The 13,715-nt window shown below is 42.2% G+C and overlaps 1 protein-coding gene across 2 annotated transcripts in view; it reads right to left on the bottom strand.

Moving 5' to 3' along the window:
* Plcb1 (phospholipase C beta 1) overlaps nt 1-13,715 on the bottom strand; it is a 690,315-nt gene that overhangs the window by 465,067 nt on the left and 211,533 nt on the right. For both annotated transcript variants that reach the window (XM_051144700.1, XM_051144701.1), the window contains exon 3: nt 4,296-4,364. In XM_051144700.1, coding sequence (XP_051000657.1) covers nt 4,296-4,364 — 69 coding nt within the window. The remainder of the gene's footprint in view (nt 1-4,295; nt 4,365-13,715) is intronic.

Raw genomic sequence — 13,715 nt, 5'->3', positions numbered from 1 at the left:
CTGTCTGAGAACAGAGATTCTTCTGAAATCAGCCCACAGAGTGGATATGAGCAGCGTAAAGCAGATGTGCATGGTGCAGTGCCTTGCTCTTCCTATGTGGGTAGTGAGGAGGAAGAGAAGGGCAAGAGAGGGGAGAAGCATGCCCTATAGAGTTAAGGATGTAAGGTGCCCTCTGTGTTTTACATTTAGATTATAAAGCCTCCCAAAGCCACTCCAATGAGAAATTTCAAAGCCAGTGACTCGAACAAAGGCCATATACAGAAGAGCAGATTTTCACCCTGTGTACCATGCTGCAAGTCGACACTTTATTGTCATTAGCATGGAAGCACACCGCCTCCTCCATTTCCTATAACCGCCATTTCAGATCACAGCAGGCAGAGAAAACAGTGCATTCTCAGGCCAGTGTTGAATTTTTATGTAACAAGACACTGTGAAAAACAAAAGCATTACAAATACATACATAAATATTTGCAGGGTGCCTTGTATTTTGATAAGTATCTACTCCACAGGTGCTTTTTTTTTCTTTTTCTTTTTTTTAAATCTAGATGCTTCTACACAAAGTCCTACTGAATCTGTTCTCCTGTTACTTCGCTGTTTTCCCCTGAGTCGACAGCTTTTCACATGCTGTGTCTGTAAACATACCTTTTTATGTCTGCCCAGGCCCCAGGGATTGCTTGTTTGTTTCTTTGTTTTATACAGTGTCATCTTGTGTGCAGCCCAGCTTGGGCAATCAGACCTGGGCTCCTCCACCTCAGGCTCCCAAGTGCTACAAACATTACATGTGTCATCATGTCAAGGCTGTTCTGCTTTTTAACCTTTTACTATTTTTTTCTACCATTTTCTTTGAATTTCAAGTTTTTAAGGTCTGCAAACTTTATTCCAGATTTTTTTGTTTTGTTTTTCCTTTGAGAAAGGGCCCCACTATGTAGCTCTGCCTGTCCTGGAACTCATTCATTCTATAAACCAGGCTGGCCTCAAAGTCAGACATTCACCGGCCTCTGCCTCCTGAGTGCTGGGACTAAAGGTATGCACCACCAGACCTGGCCTTTATCTCAGCATTCACAGTGGTCTCTGACCTCTAGAACAGCCATCTGTCTCAAGCCATACATCTGTTCCACAAGCTGTTCTACTGGACTTTTCTGGAAGGCTTTGACGAACAATCCTTCCCCATCTACACCCTCTTGCCCCTCTGTCAGCCAAGAGCTGTTGAGGGTGTCACTGTGTTGGAGTTGGAGACCTGAGAGAAAAGACAGAGATGGAAAGCCAGCTCAGCAGGTTGGTGAGAAAAATAAAGACCTTGATGACGTAAACTGAGTGGCAGAATAAGATGTGAGCATGCTGAACATTTTAAGTAAGTAATGCTTGTCATTTATCCAGGTTGAGCTGAGGTCATCTTTGTCAAGTTAAGAGGTTTTTTTTGTTGTTGTTGTTTTTTGTTTTTTTCATGGACATGTTCTCCTCCATTGCGTGGGGATCCAGAAAGCTCCTTTAGCAAGACTCCTACTCTGCTCACTTTTGACATTTCAACTTCTCCAATTTAAGAAAATGAGATGAAAATTAACTTCCTGAAAGTCAAGACTTGAAAATTTAAAATAACATTTTCCAAAAGGCTGGGAGGAGAGGTTGGGGAATAAACTCAGGGATAGAGTGTTTGCCAAGCAGGTATGACATCCTTGGTCTTGTCTTCAGTGCCACCATTTTTTTAAATAAAGATGGCATGGCAGTGTCATCATACAGTGATGACCATACTCAGCTGTACATTTGTGTTTCAACACCCTGAAGCCATGTGCCTTTCAGCACCATTAGATTCTCCGGGAAGCAGACTTTGCGGGGAGTGGGAAACAGGCAACGACATTTGTTTTTATGTTCCCCCAGGGGATTTCCTGAGATGTTAAATTTGAGATCTCCTGTGCAATTGGTTTGTTAATGAATTATTTGGTTGCCTTCTCACAGCATTCTTATTAAGTTCCTATTATCATCACCGAGCCTACGAGGAGAAAGTCGGTCTCAGCAAGGTTACACAGGTAAACAGAACAGAACTAGCTGGGGAAAAGCAAGTGTAGAGTGGGGCTCGAGAAAACAGCAGGGAATAAGCTTGGCCCACAGAGAAATGCCCCTTTCTCTCCAAGAACACCTCAGCAGAAACAGACAGGCTGAGTAGCCTGGGGTTCAAAAGCACTTCCGCAAGGGAGGCGCTTTGAGATCTAATCACAGTTTATCTGCTGAACGCAGTGCACATGCCACTTCTGTTCATTTGTCAACATTCCGTAGACATTCATCAAACCGCATCCACAAGCCAAGCACTGACTGATAAGCTGGCTGGGAGCTAGCTTCCAGTGAGAGAGACCAGCTCCAGCCAACGGCTCTCCTGGTGGCAGTGGGCTGGCCTTGACACCTGATGCTTGAGAAACAGTGGGGTGTGCTGAAAACCAGTGGGGTGGTGTGTGCAGCTGTCCTCAGCTGGTGTTAGTGTCAGGTGAGGTCAGTAACCCTAGGCTAAAAGGCAAGTTTGGCTGCTAAGTTACTGTTACTATATATGGAGCTAACAGGCTTGCATGAAAGCTGCCTGAAACTCAAACCGGGAATAATTCTGCATCACCAACAATGCATTAATTCCAAGATGCTTGACATGAAGTGCAAAGACCAAGACTTGGAGGCCCCCAGTATGAGGAGAGTCCATTGAAACAGTTAACTGGTTTTCTCATGAAACACAGTAAGAAGCTTTCTTGTAACCAACGGTCAGAACATTCTCCACAGTTGAGTGGAGAGTGGGATATGACTTTCTCACGTACTCTGGTGCCTCACATTTGACCATGTCCCCTGGAGGGGGAGACCTGGTGGCACTCAGAGAAAGGACAGCAGGTTGCCAAGAAGAGACTTGATACCCTATGAGCATATACAGGGGGAGGCAATCCGCCTCAGGAACAGTCATAGGGGAGGGGAATAAGGGGAAAATGGGTGGCGGGGTGAGAGGGAAGAATGGGAGGATACAAGGGATGGGATAAACATTGAGATGTAACAAGAATAAATTAATTTAAAAAATTAAAAAAAAACATTTCTGATTTTTTTTCTGTCTAAATATGATTTTTCACATTTTGTAGCCAACCATTTTAACGCATTAAGCTAACCCAGGCATTTGGTATTTGTTCCATGCAAGACTGTCAGCAGCAGCCTACGACTGCAGGATGTCTGTGAGGAAAAATTATTCCAGCGGACGCTTTCTCTGTTCCTCCAAAGCAACAGATCATCGTGGATGCTAAAGAAACCACTCTGACTTTTTGAGGCTAAAACAACAGTTGTGGGAAGACACTAAAAAGGAAACTTGCTACTTTAAGCTCCTAAATGGTAACGCCCTATCTCTTGTTGCTTCGCTGATCCACTGTCTCCACCAGAAATGAGGCATTTAACGCGTCAAATATTAAACCCAATAACAAAAGAGTTGTCACCTGCCCAATAAATTTTAAAAAATGTAATTTTCTCCATCCAACATTTGGATATTCACTTCAGAAAATATAGCGCAAACCCAAACCAACGACATTCCACTTAACGTATGCCAAAGCGTCCTCACTACTGTGTGCACACTTAACCTTTGGCTTTATGGATGTTCTTGTTTTAATTACACAACATTTGACCTTCATATCATCTCTGCTTACTAGGATGAATGTGAACTATTATAAATGTAAGTAAAGAAATGTATGTTTACTAACGCTTCTGAGTTCAGTGGTATTTCACAAGTGCTCTCAAAAAATATCTTAGGCCGTTTAAATTAACCAACACAGGCTTAGTAGGCCTCATTGAAAATACTTTGGATAAGATTTCAAAATTGTGAAACATTGGTGTATATGTACTCAGATGTCTTCTTAATATGACCCAAATCTAAACACAAAATTCATACACACCTCACGCACGTTGCCTGAAATAAATTTTATACACTGCTTTTAGTGATCAAGGCATACCATGGGTCAGTATTGAGTTTTCTATTCAGAATCTACAGTGTTTTGAATTTCCAGTTATAGACACTTACTCTATAACTTCTTTGGCATTGAGTATATCTACTTCTTTCTTCAGACAAATGCAAAGCCCCAGAGCACTAAGCAAGCCCCTGCATTCCCCACCCATATGCTCGTTCACTGTTTCCATCTTCTAATGAAGGAGGAAGTGAGAACGGTTCACTGACTGTTGTGTTTTACAACCTGTACAACACAGAACCTCTTAACTGGGGCAATTAATTGATATCTTGACACAGATAAAGAATCAAAGTAGCAGCTGGTGCGGGCACAGGCTCAGCTTCCTACCTTGGGAGCTTTGGCGTGCTTCCCACACCTGGCATCCTTGACAAGGCTGAGATCTAACAGCTCCGTCTCCTAGAAGGCAACAATGGGAAATGGGTAAGAAACCATACAACTCACTTATCTTTCTTTTATGCTATTGACATCACTTTAAAGGATACTATCATCTCGAGGTTTACCCGAGGACTTAACGGCAGTACGTTATCCCCCATTCTGTATGTCTCATTGACTCAGAAGGAAAAAAAAAAAAAAAAAAAAAAAAAAAAAAGACCAATTGCTAACTTCTCAGTTTAACACACATTCCAATGTGTATTAATTTGCTAAACAAATTAAGTGCATGGTTTACGTCCCTGAATCTACATCCTCTAAGGCAGTGGTTCTCAACCTTCCTAACCCAGTAACCCTTTAATACAGTTCCTCATGTTGTGGTGACCACTCTCCCACCATAAAATTATTTCATTGATACTTCATAACTGTAGTCTTACTACTGTTATGAATCATAATACAAGTATCTGATATGCAGGACATCTGATGTGTGACCCCTGTGGGGGCTGTGACCCAACTATTGCTCAAAGCCATTCCTAAATCAAGAGAAATTCAGTTTCTTTGTCCCATTGCTGAAAAGAAATCCTGGAGTCACTGAATGTCATTAGGGAGTGAGGGAAATCAAGGAGATTAGAGAGGCCAGAGGAAGGATGTGCTCTCATCAGCTCACTCACACTCCTAATGTATCTGGCCAATATGTGGACACACACACACACACACACACACACACACACACACACACACACACACACACACACACGCACGCCAAATGTGCTGCCAGCCTCTTGCATACAAATCTCATGCCATTACCCTTTCACTTAATCATTAATTACCAAGTGTATTTATTATTCAAACAACTATAGTATCTAAGTAAATCTACAGCACAAGAAACTTGCATACATAATTGCTTTTCTGGAGTGCCATCAAGTGGGGAAAGGAACATAAAGAAATGAGTGTGTATGTGACAAAGAAGAGTATATAACTGCCAACTTTAAAGTCACCTGCTATGAGAAGTTAGGAAATAGGATTTTCCCCTCGGTGAACATGGACGAATCACTTAGCTGAGAGAAGTGGAAACGATGTTCATCAGAATTGGAGAGTGCAGACGGAGGATTAATGGCCCAGTGATTTGAGATGAACCTAAGATAGCCATGGTCTTCAGATATTTAGAGACACCATCCATGCATCCAGAGAGAAGTAGGAGGGAGGAGAATCAAAAGGCCTCTAGGAGCAAAGAATAGCAAAGTTGTACGCATGGTGGCAGTGCAACAAGATTGCCCCATAGGCGACCTTCACTGTCCTATTGGAATTAAGTATTGAATATGTGACAGAAAGTCATGGAAGACAGCACCAGAGGTTGGGGACCTGGAAGTCTACTGATGGACAGTGAGGATGAGGTTTGTATGGCACCAGCCAGAGCACAGTGTTTATTCAAGAACAGAGCTCCCTTAAAGGGGCTGCTATATCCAACAGATGTTTCCTGGCCAAGAGTCAAGGAGAGTCAAGACATCTAGCTCCCTTCTCCCAGAAAAGGCACTATACCATGGTTTATCTGACAGCTGACTCTCTGGACAACTCATCCAAGATGCTCAAGAACGTTGATACAGATGCTCCCTGGAGGCTTTTTCCAGCAGGTGTCTTCCAATTCCACACATCTCATCTAAATAGTTTTGATTAAAGTACAGAGAGACTTAAGTGTGGAATCCATCTCCTGCATACAAATCCACATCAGAACAAAGAGGAGATCTGGTCCTGACCATCTCTCTGAGAGCAGAGGTGAAGACTGGACAGAGGAGGATTCTTCTCCTGCTCATTCCATCTTGGAAGTTTCCTTTCCTCATGTCAGTGGATCCCTTGACCTAGTCTGCACTGTGACTGACCTGTGGAAATCTTCCCATAATGATGGAGTGATATGTGGGAACTGGGCAGAAGGGCCTTCCTTGCAGGACACTGAGACATTGCCTTTCTACTAAGTTGCCTTCATCCACAGGCCCAAAGGTACCTCATGAGCACTAGAAAAGTATGCTATCAACATGGCAGTCGATATCTGGTGTAAGCAACTTCATCATGGATCTGTCCAGGAGAAATAATGGAAAACCAGACTTGAGGAAGTTGGAGCCCAAGTCCAGTTTTTTTTTTCATCTCCATAGTAACAGCAACCAGTTTGCTGAAGAGGAGAGCAGGGAGGTACCAATAAAGCCTTTAGAAGTTTAATCTACTAGATGGGAACAAGATGATGACCTGAGAGATGGGATAAAGAGGGAAGGCTGTTCAACATCGGAGAGTTCAGAAGTAGACTGCTGCATAAGGAAGGAAAAAGATCATCAACAGTGCCGGGGGTGGGTGGGTGGGTTGTGACTTCCCCACTGGGATGCAAACCTTAGGCAAACTGCTCTCATATTGGAGAGTTGTTGACTTGAGATATCTGTCCAAGAGCAAATGCCATTCACGAATTCACTTGAAGATTGTTTCCTGAATGCCTGCAAAGCGTAGACTATTACGTGAGGATTAGATCGCAAAATGCAAAAGTAGGTTCCTCTATTTTGAGGCACTCACAAGTAACCCAATCAATCACTCTCTTTACAAGGAGATACTTCAAACCACCTGCAGATGCTGGCTCTGGAAGGCGAATCCACAAGCTGAAGTAGAATTCCTGCCTTTGTAGTTTACGTAGGGAGGAGGGCAGAGATAGACTCTCAAAGAGGAGCAAGTCAGGGGGAATGCATACAGCCGGGAATGATAAACATAAAACAGCCACACAACAAATATGTCAAGGCAACAGACATGCCAGCCCATGCTTGTTGGAGGACTGACTGTTTCACACAAGTAGAACACAAACTGCCTGCACACACACCTTACACTTACCTAAGTTAGATAGTAACATTTTCTACTCAAAGACTTTCCTCTCACTTGAACAAATGGACTGAAACGTTGCTTGTTTGTTTATACACAAAACCCAAACTGAGTTCACAAAGAACGTAGTAAGCATCATTACTTTTATATTGAAGATAATGAATATTATTCTCTCCTGCCAGCTCCAGGGGTGGTTTCATTCCCCAAGCTGTGGAGCAAGAGTTAATGCCAGCTACCCTAGGGATTCATTCTGATAGCACAGAGCTAAAGAGCCTCTCTCACTGGTGTGTAAAATTGTGTGTTCAGGAAAAGCATTAAGGGTGCCATGGGGTGGGTAATGTGGCATGGGGGAAGATCCAGGTGCAAGTGTTGCTGATGGGCTCTTTTGGCTGGAATGGGAGGATTAAAATAACATACCCAAATTCACTTACATACAAAAACTTCATCACTTTCTCTCCTCCATGATGAAGGAAATGCAGAACTGAAGGCACAGAACCACCGAAATGTTACTTGTATCATTGAGACGTTTTCTAGGTTAATATTCCCGTGTTAATAGTTTTAACGACCCAGTCCATTATAAAGCACTGAAGCGGTTCCTTTCTTAGCTCACTTGACAACACCTTCTAGCTTTGTAGAACTTGCTGAATACAAATGGTATCACCTGTTAAAAAGTGACAAAACCCCCAAATACCAGTGGCTATCAGAATGTAGCCTGCATTAGAATAACTTGGAGGGTTTAAAGACATTAAGCCTGAGAATCTGATCTCTAACAAGCTTCTAACTGGTGCTGATTCTGCTAGCCAAAGGACCAGTACTTTGAGGTGTGCTAATAAACACACACTCACAGGATGCTACTATGATTTTTGGGTGACCATGATGAATAAAGGCTACATAATAATTATAAATTATATGAAGACTCTAATTTGTTTTTCTATAGGGAGATGTCAATAATACCTACTGAATGTAAAAATGTATCTAATAGTGAATAATCTAGGCTTAGATTTGATGTAACTGCAGGAACACACCATAAACTAGTTTTGAAGTTGCTTTCTATTAAATTTTATACTGTAAGTAAATATCTCTAAATGCTCAGAAATTTAAGCAATCATTAAAATGATTTTATGTTGCCTGGATGTCCTGCTATTTAGTCTTGGCATCACATTTCATAATACCGTGGTGCCTTTAAAGCAGTGAAGTAGAGGTTTTCTTTATGGTCTAAGGCCATCTGATTTGCCTAGGTACATAAAGGGAGAATGCAGCAACAGACATCTGTTTTAGGACTACTATGGCACTTTCAAAGACTAGACCACAGTCCTGGGACCCCCAGAAAATGCACTAATATATTGTGCTCTTCCCCCACCCCTACCCCTTTATAAGTATGGATAAAGGCAAATCAACAGCACACAAAGGTTTGGGGAATATCGTTTTAGATTTTTGTCTCGAATGCACAGTGAGAAAAGCAAGACCTGCGAGCTAAGTGAAGGCTGGATGGTCTCAGATGTTTATATTCAGCAGAAAGATTTCAGCTCATCAGCCACAAACCTACTGCGAGGTAGATGAGCCATGAAATCCACTGCAAATTCAGGAAAGAACTCACTTTAAAAATGCAACTCTTTCCGGAATACCAATTTCTATGCATTGTTACCAAACTCCATTAGTCACCCAATATAATAGCATGCTTCAAGTTCACACAATACATAATCAGAGCAGCAATTACAGCCATAAACATTTCACAAAGAAGATATTAATGGTTGGGTGTGTAGTGTGATTATGTGTACCTCCACATGTGGTATATTCATCAAGCTGTTCAACCTTGATTTACCAAAACAAGAATAAGTTAACATAGTGGCTGCCAAACATCTTCAAATCTCACAATTACGGGATGTTTTGGGGACCCTGCAAAGGGGGTTTGGAATTAAGAAGCATCAGCATAGGCCAGACTCTTTGTCCTTTAACACTGATTGTGAGATGGCTGCCCAGTGTGCGTAGCCCCCTCTCAAAAGTCCCTGTCCTCTCTCCCCCATCTAGGCTCCTATTTTATTTATTCTATACACATATTTTTGAATTTTTGTTTTACAACCTTCAATGGAAGAAAGACCAATGGTAATGAGGGGCACCATTCATCAACAAAGATGATTGTCTCATATTCTTTATTTAAACACACTTAGGTTGAATATAATGCAAGCTTTATACACTTAGAAGGCAAATGAAAGGGTTTTTTTTTTTCCAGCAATCACTTGTTATCAATTAAGAAGCCTGTTGCAGATGTTTGTGTGTACCAGGTAATCCATGTTGCAAACATAGGTGCAGGTGCCAGCAACATCTTGCTTATTTGGGATGCTGCTAAATCAACCGAGATATTAAACTGAGATCTCTATTTAGCAAGCAAAGGTAATTGCATACATATAAATGCTAATGCTTATAACATCTACCATTTTGAACGAAAAGGAAAAAGTTCCAGCAGAAACACAGGAAGTTGATGCATTAGCTGCTTTTCAGTTACTATGATGATGCGCCATAACCAAAGGCAACTTAAGGAAGAATGAGTTTATTTTGGCACATGTTTTCCAAAGGATGAGACCATTATTGCAAGGGGCATAGCATCATATGGCAAGCACTGGTGGCAGGAGAAGGACGTTTCAGGAGGCCATCTCTAGTGGCAAACATGAAGGAGAGAGGACACTAGAAGTGGGGATGGCTTTTAAATTTCAAAAGCCCACCACAGTGATGTACTTCATTCAGCAAAGCTGTACCCCAACCCCAGACCTCCTAAATAGTGCCATTAACTGTGGCCAATGTGTTCGAATGCCTGAGCTTATCAGGGACAATTAATTCAGACTCTATAGTTGATGAAGCATATGGAAGAAAAGCAGGAAATATATAAGACTAAAAACAAGATCTGAAGATGAAAGATATTTCATGAAAATCTGAAATAATAAGAGCAACAACTTCTAGAGAAAATTGATTTCACTCTCATGTGCCAAAATTAAATGTGAAATAAGATGAATATTTGCAGTGGAAATAGGAAACATGAAATTATTCTTGTGTTACAGGTCACATTGTAACTGTCTATCAACATGGAGTTTCTGGGCTTTGTTGTGAATATCTTGATGAAGACATTGTGGCATTTCTTGTCCATGAATAATACAGTGTCTGGGCTATGAATTCAGGGCAGTGGCTGTATTCTACCCTGCTTTATTGTAGGAATGATGCCCTAATGCATATGGTTAACACTGTGCTCTAACAAGACCAAACTGTAAAATATCCTTAACTCTCACTTTTAGATAGATTTTAAATCTTACGTGCCGCTGTTACAAACAGCCAACAGACATGAAAAGATAGCTGATACAGTGTATAGATTACTTACACATTTCCATGTTCTGAAGACTATGTCTGGCTCTCAGTGCCTTGCAATGTCACTTACTCTATTCTGGAATCTGAATGTTACCCCTAGCCTTACTTCCAAATTCTCTAATCTGGAGCAGCCAATATGACAGAAAATGTGGAAAGTGATAGTATTTGTATTTTCTTCTCTTCTTCAGAGATAAGGCATCCATCAAAGACAGGAGCTCATACAGTCTTCCAAAAGCTAAGATCTGCGAGTCTCCGCATCTGTCTTGATCTGCTGCTTGGTGGAACCCCTCAGACGACAGCTATGTTAAGCTGCCATCTGCAAGCCTAGTAGAGTATCGTTAATAGTGTCAGGGGTTGGCTATCCCCTATGAGGTGGGTCTCAGGTTGGGCCGGGCATTGTTGGACAGTTCCTCAGTCTCTGCTCTAATTTTATTCCTGCATATCTTGTAGGATAAATTTTGGGTGAAAGTTTTTATGGATGGTTGGTGTTGCTCTCCATCCACTGGAAGTCTTGTCTGGCTAGAAGGGGGCCTCGTCAGTCTCCATGACCCCTGCTACTATGAGTCTTAGCTAAAGTCACACCCATATCCTCCCAGGAACCTACCCTGATGTAGGTCTCCAGCTCAGCTCAGCAATGCCCCCACCCTGGGTTTCTCTTCTCTCTCCAAGTCCTCTGGCCTCTCGCCCATGCTATCCCCACATCTCATCGCCATCCTCATTTCAGTCCAGACTCCCTCTCCTACCCTGTTCCCTCTCTTCATTCAGTTCTTCTGGGAGCACTGGGAGCCTTGTGAAAAAATTGGGGGAAAGATAGAAGGACCTGGAAGGGCCAAGAGCTACACAGAAGACCAACAGAGCCAACTAACCATCATGGTGGTGGTGGTGGTGATGTGTGTGTGTGTGTGTGTGTGTGTGTGTGTGTGTGTGTGTGTGTGTGTGCACGTGCGTACGTGGGTGCGTGCGTGCATGCATGTTGTGTTTAGACTGATGCACCAACCAAGGTCCATTCATGGATTGTACCTACACCCCCCCCCCCCCCCCGCACACATATGTAGCTGATGGACAGCTTAGTCTCTAGGTGCCCTAGTAAAGGGATCAGAGGTTGTCTCTGATATGGACCCTGTTTCCTGCTTTTTGATCACTTCCTTCCGATGGGGCTGCCTTGCTCCACATCAGTGGAAGAGAATGCCTCATTCCTGAGGTGACTTGATGTGCTGAGTTAGGGGGATCCGCTTTTCTGAGTAGAGGAGGGAGGATGGGTGAATAGGGCAGGGAGGGAAGGTGGGACTGGGGGGAGAAGAGGGAGGGGACTATGATTGGGATGTAAAGTGAATAATTTTTTTTTTAAAGCTAAGATCTGTAAAGAAAAGATACCACTTCAACAAGCCAGTCACTCTGGTTAGGAGTTCTACAATGACTTGGTCTTCATTCTAGTTTGATATCTGGACTGAGCAGAAGAGGATGGACTGCATGGGGTCAGATGATAAACCAGAAGACCCTCAAGTAATCAATGTCAAGAAAAAGTCCATCCATGAGCAGGAAGTCAATTACTAGTGTCATAAGTTGCTGAGAGCTTGAATCAAGGAGACCAAAATTGAAGTTGATTGTGATGGGATTAAAGTTTTGCCATCACCAAAGGGGGTGACTATGAACAATGTAATTAACACTACCAACAGTAACAGCGATTAGAATACTAAAAACAGAAACCAAAGCTATGCCAAGCATGTAGGAGATGTCACCTTATTAAGCAGAGTGACAACAGTAACAGCTGTATCTAATTCTTCCCTTTGACAGATAAGAGAACTAACAAATATGGCAGTACTGGCAACTGGGTAAGTTCATCTCAGATTCCAGCACTGTTCATAAGGTGGCCCTGTGGCATCTGTGCTTTTATGTAAGCTCTTCCATTCAAGCAAGGACAGAGCCACGCCGGCTTCTCCAGGAGACTGTGGCAGAGGTGATAAACTATCATGCTGATGATTACACTGGAAGAGATAACAACGGTAAGAAGATTTTGCAGAAATTATGAAAGTTTTGATCCAGTGTCTTAACCAAATGTGGCTTTTCAGAAGACCTGGAAGTGAGAGACTGGTAGGAACAGGAGCTCTGACCTGTGTCCTGTCTAAGAAAAGGAAAATCTCTGGGACACAGGGGACACAGATGAACAGTGTTAAACTACCTGAACCTGGCTAGCAAAAGTAGAGCTAAATGTGTGGCAGCCAGCATGAAGATCACTTCCTCGCATCCTGGTGAGCCCCCAAACAGTGATGCTGGTTGATGGAATCTGTAAGAGAAATGTTTGCCACTACCTGTGTGATAATTTGTTATGAAGCAGGAGAGTGCTAATATACTCTTCCCAGATAATGGTTCAAATGATAGCATGACTTTATTTTCACCCCATTTAGCTGACGCTATAAATAAGCATAACAAAGTGTATAAACACCATGAAATACCTTTATCTATCTTAAAGATGACTTATATCAACAATATATGAAGTCTCATGAACAACATGTTTAAGTTTACTAGTTCTTGCTACCAGGCATGTCATAGACGGAGGCGCCACATTTGATTTGGGGAGAAAGAAGTGTATGATGCTACATTTGGGAAGGACTCAAGTAATAAACAATAATATCCATGTCAGTAAAGATTACACTCATACAGTCTTCTGTTATTCTCTGTGCCAAGAGATCATACTCATTTCATGCTAATCAGATTAGGGGATAATAGCATCCATCATTTTGCAAATGGTTTCTTGAGTGCTAGAAACGGTCTCCCTCACTATTCTGGGTGAGCACAGAATCTAATTTCCATAAAAGGTCTTTTGAAAGCAATATGAGAGGCTATAGACCCATCATGGAAACAAGCTGCTTCCTTTTGTGGAGTCCAGATGATTTCAATGTAGCCAGGTTGTCCTTAACCCTAACCCTGGTCTATACCTATTTCACTATGGCTGGGCTGCCAGCAGCATCTTTAATGTAGCCATGGAAGCTGCTTCTATTCTATGACCTCTTACCTTTATATAATTGAACATACAACTTACCACATGCTACTTATACCAATTAAATCCCTTCATGTCTCAACATCAGTGATTCTGAGAATGCTGTCCCTTGACCAAGGACACCAACACCACTTTGCGAACATGTGAAAAACACAAAGTCTTTGTCCTCTCTTAGA

The sequence above is a fragment of the Acomys russatus genome, chromosome 4 (assembly GCF_903995435.1).
Source record: "Acomys russatus chromosome 4, mAcoRus1.1, whole genome shotgun sequence".
In the NCBI taxonomy this organism is placed as follows: Eukaryota; Metazoa; Chordata; class Mammalia; order Rodentia; family Muridae; genus Acomys; species Acomys russatus.
Note: the sequence above shows the minus strand (reverse complement) of the source record. Positions and strands in the feature narration are given on the sequence as shown.